At 43.4% G+C, this 8,495-nt stretch overlaps 1 protein-coding gene across 1 annotated transcript; it reads right to left on the reverse strand.

Moving 5' to 3' along the window:
• Positions 1-761: 761 nt before the first annotated feature.
• On the reverse strand, positions 762-6,264 carry slc25a25a (solute carrier family 25 member 25a). The gene is made up of 10 exons (XM_024260284.2): positions 5,977-6,264; positions 4,757-4,883; positions 4,589-4,676; positions 4,391-4,502; positions 3,126-3,284; positions 2,448-2,600; positions 2,258-2,365; positions 2,005-2,172; positions 1,784-1,934; positions 762-1,692 (listed from the first exon to the last, which is right to left on the reverse strand). Exons 1-10 carry the CDS (start codon positions 6,136-6,138, stop codon positions 1,508-1,510), a joined length of 1,413 nt encoding a protein of 470 aa, XP_024116052.1. The 5' UTR covers positions 6,139-6,264; the 3' UTR covers positions 762-1,507.
• Positions 6,265-8,495: the final 2,231 nt, after the last annotated feature.

The raw sequence follows: 8,495 nt of genomic DNA on the forward strand, positions 1-8,495 counted from the left end.
GGATAGAATTACCCTGTGGGCCGGATCCGGCCCCCGGGCCTCAACTTTGACACGTGTCTTAGAGGCACCATGAAAAAAGGAAAAACATCTTAGAATTCGGGGTCTTCAGTGTGATCAGTGCTTCACAGGAAGGAATCCAGATTCTGCGGCTGAAGAGGATTTTGATCTTCAGGTTTGAAAAGGCTGAAGTGAAACTGCTTCTGTTCTTTCAGAGGACTTTCAACTTCTCAAGTCTTTGCTGCCTGAATGATGGTAGATACAAGGAACAGTGGAGGACTCATGTCACTGTTTGGAAATAGAAAACTGCAGCATTTTCAGTCCTATTCATAAAGCTGGTTTCAGTTCAACTGTTAAAATAGAATTGTCATATCATTTAATACATTTGCAAAAGTTTAATATCAAAGTATTACACTACAACCAAAGTAAAGCTACAGCCTGACTTTGTTCAGAGTTCTGCAGTGGAAAGTAGTCCTCTCCAGCTCCTCTTTGACAAATTTATCTGTTACCCGTTTAGTTTGTGCCGTTTGGTGAGGTTTTTGATCGTCTTGTGGATTGATGAAGTGGGCGCTGAAACCATCTTCGATTGAATATGAGAGAATGGCAGGGCTGTCAGTTCAATGTTTAATCCCGGTAAATTCTTTTTTCAGGTTTCCAGAAGTTTTTAATCAGCTGCACAAAGTTTAATTTCATTCCTTTATTTCTGTGCCTCACTTGGCCAGAAAATGCAGTTTAAACTCATTAAATACATAACACACAAACAGTTTTAATGTGAAATTGCATTTATTTGCTTTAGAATGGTCCATTAAAATAGTACTAAAAGTCTTTGCAAAAGAACATTTTCTTCCCTGACTGGTACACTATTAAAGGCTGATCATCAATTAAAGTGCATAGTTTTCCCCCAAACTCCAGCTTTAAGTACGTGGTCTTCAGTATTCACGGATGACACGTAAGACACTGATGAGAGCATCAGTTCACACTCTGAACATCAGTTCATCACATTTAGTGTTCAGATGCTAAGGCGGTCCTTCACACGGAGCAGCACTCTGCGTTTCATACAAGACTCCAGTTTCTATAAATAAATACGGCGCAGCATACTGCAGAAACAACATGGATGAAAACAAGATCCTGCTTTCACTCAGAATGATGGAGAAAAAAAGTTTTGTGCAAAATTCTCCCATTAATGAAACAATCATTTCTCTCTGGAGGCTCTTTCTGTGCTACAACGGCATACGAGACATTTCCCTCTAGAAGTTAAGCGTTTGGTCCTGAGTTTCCGTTCAGTCAGAGTCATGGCAGCTCGTCTTTAAGCATAAATAGCAGCAGTCAGTCCTGATGACCTGAGCTCACAGAGTCCACGTCTTCCTCTTTGGACTTTCCTCATCTTACATCAGCTGACATTCACAGAATGAGACGGCTACACAAACCCAAAAACCTCCCCGGATTCCTGAGCGGGCCCCAGGGGGGAGCGGGGTAGTGGTGGGGGGAAGGAGTCATGTGACTGTGGGTTTCAGCGCGACGTCACTCCCAGCTGAGTCTTCAGATGCTCGTACACCACGTAGCTGATGCTGACGGCGGGGATGACTTTGAGAAAGTTGGGGGCCAGGCCTCTGTAGAGACCCACCGGGCCCTCGTTCTGCAGGATCTGCCTGAAGATCCCGGTCATGGTCAGCTGCGTTTGGCTCTCAGTCACCGCTAAAAGGAAGAAAAGGAATAAAAACTTTAGTTCCAAAAAGAAGATCTCTACTGTAGTCCTTTAAGGTTACACTTTGCAAAAGACACTCACCTTGTGCCTGCATACGGGTCCGGATCAGAGCCAGCGGGTAGCTCGCGAGCTGCCCGCAGGTGCTGGATACGGTGCCGCACGCCAGCAGGACCAGGACGCCCGGGTCGGCACTGTTGGTGCCGTGCTGCTGGAGGTAGGTGTTCTTCAGCGTCTGCAGGAAGGAAGCGGTGAGAATCCAGGATGTTCTGCCCTCTCCCACACACACCCAGAGTGGCGCTCACCTCGTACACAGCCAGGTCGATGCCCGCGTATGGAATGATGCCCAGCATGTTTGGGATGTAGCCTTTATAAAAAGCTCCAAGCCCCTCCCGTCTGAAGATCTGCTTTGCACAGTCCGAGATGCCAGAGTATTGACCCGACTTTCTCAGAGCCAGACGAGTTTTCAGAACCTGAGGACAGATCCAAACAAGCTTCTTAACAAAGCTTCTTAACGGCTGGTTCTCCTCCAGCAGACGAGCATAAACAGAGGATTACCTCCATGGGGTAGATGGCGCTCTGAGCCATCACTCCAGCCAAAGAACCTGCCACGAAGCGCTCCAAGATGCTGAGCGTCTCCTTTTCATTCCCAATGAGCCGCTTAATCTGGAAGAGGAGCAGACACAACACATTAAGGAATGACAGCCGGATGAACGGCGGGTCAGGCAGAGCCCGGGTCGCGTCGTACCTGCTCATATGCCATGAACTTCAGCGCAGACTCGGGGGCGATTTTGATGATGTTCACCCCGTTACCTCGCCACAAGGATCTGGTACCGCCCTCTTTGATCATCTGCATCAGGCCGCTCATGATGCACATGTTGTTGGTTCTGGAGCCATAAACCTGAGAGGAAAAAGGACATCTTTCATCAGAGGACCGGTTCAGACCACCCAACACAAACTCACTAACTGGGTCGAGGTTGTTTAATTCTTGGTGACACAATTTCTGATCGATTTGGGTCAGAGTGTGCAGCGGGTCGGGCCGATGACGCATATTAAAGTCAAAGCCAGAACACAGTTCACCTTTAACCTCAGTGATGATGGAAGTACTATGCAGTGAGGGCGTGACAGGAGTTTCTACGCTCTGATTGGCTAACACACAGCGTCAGCACCTGGACTTTGGCCGCTTAAATGTTAACTTTGTTTAAAACTGTTAGCTAATGGACTCTTGAGCAACAGCTTTCAAACTAGCCCTGACCCACTGATGTTCCTCTGCCTGAACTTGAGAAAGACTTTAACCTGAAGGAGAAGCTACATGTCTGGAGCTGACGTTCTGAGAACTGATGAGGAAAGACCTCATTAAGATAAGGAGTCGTCATGACGACGTAATGGAGGTCCGGTAAACACTCTGCCTTTGAGCCAGCCTTACCTGCATCATGACTTTGAGCCGGTCCAGAGGCGCCGTGCAGGTCCTGGAAACCGCTCCAGCTCCTCCACCTGCAACCAGGTGCCTCCACCACATACCAGTCTGCTTCTCCTCGATGGTGAACTCATCAGGGACCATCAAGTTCTCCCCCACATCAAATATCTGTTACAAAGACACCACCGGTTATTAAAACTACCAGCACAAACAGATGTGGAACATTTTTTGTTGAGGATTAATACAAGGGCATTTCTTTCTATTTAAAGTCTTACATCAACTTATTTAGTACTTAAAAACTCAACACATGTTTAAGCCTTCTGGGAAGACCAAAAACATTTCTAATTGAATGTGTTTCCTTCCACAATAGTTCTAGTGAAAAGTTCTCCAGGGAGGAGAAACAAGAGTTGCTGGACCTTCCCAAAAGCAACACAAACAGGGAGCTAAGTGAAGTAACTCCAGGAGAACACACGTGTTTGTTTCTGTTCTGAGTCCATCGGCCTCTTTCACAGAAAACTGTGAATGCAGGTCAGGATCCTCTTAGTCATGAACAGGAAGCATTAAGCTACATCCGGCTCTTGGTTGGCCCGTCTCGACCTTCCGTTACCAGGAATCTGACTTCTACCAATCCACTGTGAGCAAACACGGGCAGATGAAGGTCATGAGATTATAATTTTTGAAATTTATCTGGGTCCTTAAAACTTCACATTTTCACAACTCCATTTTCTTGTTTCCTACAACTGGGAGTCAATGATGAAATGATTTCTGAATGTCAGTTTCGCTTCAAACCTCTGATCACCTTCAGATATGAACACTGACTCTGCTACAGCCAGCAGCAAGTGTCTGCATGGTTTCCTGGCCAAACGCTCGAAGCAACACAGCCACCAGATCAACTCAGATGACATTTGGGATGACGCGGTTCCATCAGAACAACTGCTGCTCTCGTTTATATAACAGTTCGAGGAGCTAGGAAACAACCTTCCCCATAATCCTTCTCTAATGGCTCAGCACCATTCATAGCTAACAGAGCTTAATTACTGACGCACGGCCTGTGGTGACGCCTCATCTCAAGGACTTTGCCTTTTTAACTGACCCTATTATTGCCGGCAACAGGAAGAGTACAGGTGCAGTGCTAGCTGATTACGCCTGAAGAGATAGCATTATCAACTGTACTGCATGTGATGTAACACTGAAGATTTGGGCTGAAATGCTCATTTGCTCTGCAGTTTTCCTGGTCAGAAAGCGTGTTGTCGTTGTACAGCCGTCGGACTGACCGTAGAGTGTTTCCAGTAGAGGATGATCTCAGGAATGCTGTCCGTCTTTTCCATAACCGGGTATTTGCTCCAATCTTTACTGCTGATGGTTATCATTCCATTCTTGTCCATGCTTTGGAGAAATGATATGAATAATCTGAATTAGTTTCACTTAAAGTAAGAGGTGGGTCAGTGGATCTAGTGGGAATTATCCGTTACCTCTTAAGGGCCTTCTCTGCATGTTGAGGGGAAATGTGCACCCCAAGGTCAGAAAGAGACTGAATGAAGTCTCTGGGATCAATGCGACCTTGATTAAAGAAAAGACCAGCCGGTTACTTCAGCACACTGACAGGTGAAAGACAGAAACTCGTGGCTGCAGCCTCATACCTGCATTCTTCTTATCAACACTCGTCACCACCAGCTTCAGGTCCTTCTCATAATCCTGCAGGTAGTGGACAAACTCTTCAAAGTCCAGCTGCGCATCAACTTCGTTTTCTTCCCTTTGCAAGGTTTTCTGGGGGAAAAGGGGAAGAGGAGATTCTTCAGATGGGTTGAAAGGGTGTGTCTGGGAGTCCACTGGAGGTCAGGACATTCATCAGATGTATTACAACCAATTTAACAGCCAATAAAGACAAGTATAGATAGTTCAAAATGTACTGCACGTCAAACTGTGAAGTATAATTTGCGATGGAACTAAAACCACTGCTAAATGCCACGGACGCCGCCAGGATTCAGCTCGGGTTTCATGACAGTCAGAGTGCATGGCTGCGACCCGCCATGGCCTCATTCCAAGACGCAGCCTTCTTCATGCCTCCTTGACTCAGGAGGCATTAGTACATTCCTCAGTCTATCTTTAACCTGCGCCGCACGCTGACCCGCCATCTGTTTAAATCTGGTCTGGATTGAAACCTGCTGAGCTAAAACGGGGACAGGGACACCGGTGATCCTCCAGGCTGCTCTGACACCTGACCTGCAGGAGCTGCAGGCTGCAAGCTTAATGTCTCTGTCATTAAACCATAAAAAATGCAGCCGCTCAACACTGAATCAAAATCGCTCTTTTGATTTAAAAAAACTGTTTATTATGAAGACAAAAGAGCCTTTCATTTTAGAGGTCAGAAGCAAACAAAAGGGTTTGCAAAAAGCATTCCATCTGAACGACGGAATATTTTATATTCTTATAACTTGTAATCGTAGAACACAAATGTATTGGACAATCATCCTGAAAGCGCAGACTGCATTGATTAGAACAGACACGCGGAAAGAGCCTCGTGCCGCGTTGATCAGAGTCCTCTGAAGGTTCGTCTCCCGGTGAAATGAATGAGCGGACTCCTCAAACCTCACCGTCCGAACACACAACTGCGCTCGTCAACACAACCAACATTTTCGGTCCATTTAATTTGGGAGGTTTGGTATTTTGACTAAAAACACTTTCTAGACGCGAATTTTCCCGAAACCGGCTTTTCACTCTGCGGCCTACTCGTAAGGCTTCTTACTACGCACCGCTGATCCTTCCTCTCGCCGGAAGACAGGGTGGATTAAAGTTCTTTACACACAAGTTAACCGCAGATGAAAACCCAAAAACTCATTGTACTTAATGCACTTCTTACCTTTCTCCATTTTCGATAGGTGGTGAACTCCTGAGACGGCAGGAAGACGCTAAGTTTGTTAAAGAGAGACTTCAGCTCGGACGGCAGCCCGTTCGACTCAAAGTATTCCACCTCAACCGGATCCGAGTTAGACACCGGCACGTAAAGGCACAGACCGAGCATGGTTCCGTCCGGAGGGAGAAAAAAAGCTTAAATAAATAAATAAATAAATATTACTAATGTGGAGTTCCCCCTTTCTGGGACAAAACTGAAATGCCGGTAAGGAGGCGCCGGCTTCTAAAGCATGTGAGCAGGCCGCACCTCTTCCCAGAATAGGACTGAAGTATTAGCCAATGGACTCTTAGGCGGGATTCGTGACGTCAGTTTACTATAGACCAATCACTGAGCCGGCCCATTGATGGAGCCTGGCCATTCTCTTTCGTAAGACCGACCAGTGACGTCAGTTGACCAATCAGACGTGACTAGGTTTTCAAACAGTAGTCATCACTTGCTTATTTTTTTATAATTATTGCTTCTTCTTTTTTAACTTAAATACGTTTTTTTACTCATATTTTCCCCACTGTAATTATTCTGTGTTGAAATATTATTATTGTTATTGTCATTGCTTTGTTTTAGATGCATTTGTCTAACTGTTCTATAAATCTGTTTGTATATTCGATAAAGTAAAAAAAAAAAAACGCATTTAAAAAAAAGTTTTCAAACTGTAGTCCCTAACTTTCTTTTATTGACAAATATTAAAGTTTACAATACATGAAGCAGTTGTGCAAATTACAATTTGAGTAGTCACATAAAATGTAAATATCTATATATATATATTTATTTATTTATATATATATATATTAAAAAGTACACAAAAACTAAAAATAAAAAAACAAACAAAACAAAAAAACAAATGCAATTAAATAAAATAAGGGGGATACATAAACATGATGAACATTAAGTTAGGGGTTATCAGTTGTAAATTACATATGATACTTTGAAATTTCATAGCATGTCTATTTTCCATTACGTTATTATTTTAACATTAATGTCAAAATAAAATGTGCACATTAACTGCTTGTGCAGGCACAAAAGTATTGTCATTCCAGATAACTGTCTCTGAAATGGTTGAGTTGTTTACAGCTGAAAGAACCAGGCTCACTCAGAATGGTAACCAAATCAGATGAAACATTTACAGAATGACTGCATCAGAACACCGTGCTGGCTTCCAGCGGGTGTTTGATTTCTGCAAACATGAAGGAAAGTCCGACCTTTGAGTTTAATGAAAATGCACAACAAAAAGAGGCGGGACTTTCTGCTGCTCTCTGCTCTGCTCTGAGTTTTAGAGCTTTGATCCTGTAAAAAAGAGCAGAGAAAATCTTTTTCTGTGCTCGCTGAGTGTCATGGATCTTGGCCAGTTCTCTCTGGCTTCAGATTGCCTCCGAGTCCAGGCAGGTTGGCTCAGGTCCTTCAGCTCTGACATGGAGCAGCAGCTGTGTTTACAGGGCCGACCAAAAGTCTTTCTTCAGAGACAGGAGAAGTGCAGCATGAGCATCATTTTACCATACATGACTGTGTGATCCTGCAGCAGTGTTTACATCATTAGATATATTCATCATCAACCTTTCGTTGATGTTTTTCTCTGTCTAAAAGCTGACTAACTTACATTTGAGGTTAGCGACTCATTTTATTGTCAATAAGTTAGTGGTTTTTTTTTCTTTCAGAAAATCTGAAAGCTTCTGATGAGTTGAGATGTTTTTTCGCAGGTTTTGGTGGGTAGACATCTAATCAAGTAGAACAATCACTTGAAGAAGATCCAGGAAAGAGAGGAAAATGTTGTCAGAGTCGGTAGCTGAAGCTAGAGAGCAGAGGAGACCTTGGGATGTGGGCTGAACAGGATAAACATTTATTGAACATTCTAAAACTACAATTTGAAAACTTTAAAACTGTAACTTTTTAACATAACTATAATTGCATTACTGCCTATAATGCTTGAATGCTGTAAGCTGAATTTGGCCGCTGAAGATGCTAGTGCTGATAGCTGAAGATGCTGAAAATGATAGCTAAAAATGATGAAGCTGATAGCCAGCTAAAATATCAGCTAAATGCCAATTAGCCTTAAAAAAAGCCAAAATAGCTAGCATGTAGCTGTAAAAAATAGATAGACTTCAAGAAAACCTAAAAAACAAAAAAACAAACAAACAAAAACAACTAAACCTGGAATTAGCCAAAACAGCTAGCATGTAGCTAAAATATTAGCTAAACTATAAAATAGCCTAAAAAATCTTAGTGAATGCCAAAATAGTCCAAAAAGCTAGCAGAATAAAATTTTTTAAAACTTTAAAACCATAATTTTTAAACATAATTATGGATAATAAAAAGGCAGGAATATTATTCCAGAATAAATAACTTTCAATATTTTACTCTCAATAAAAACAAACCCCCATAGCGGCTGGATGGCTCAGTGGGCTCAGTATAGGGTTGCAGGAGCTCTGGGTTCGATTCCCCGGGGTGTCCACTGATCCCCACCCAGATTGGGT

Source organism: Oryzias melastigma, linkage group LG9, assembly GCF_002922805.2.
Source record: "Oryzias melastigma strain HK-1 linkage group LG9, ASM292280v2, whole genome shotgun sequence".
NCBI lineage: Eukaryota > Metazoa > Chordata > Actinopteri > Beloniformes > Adrianichthyidae > Oryzias > Oryzias melastigma.

Excerpts from the sequence above, each read along its gene's own strand:
- slc25a25a (XM_024260284.2), bottom strand. The coding sequence starts at position 6,138 with ATGCTCGGTCTGTGCCTTTACGTGCCGGTGTCTAACTCGGATCCGGTT. Across the intron at positions 3,285-4,390 it reads TCTACTGGAAACACTCTACG|ATATTTGATGTGGGGGAGAA; the intron begins GTCAGTCCGACG and ends TCTTTGTAACAG. Across the intron at positions 2,173-2,257 it reads GCGCCATCTACCCCATGGAG|GTTCTGAAAACTCGTCTGGC; the intron begins GTAATCCTCTGT and ends ATCTGTCCTCAG.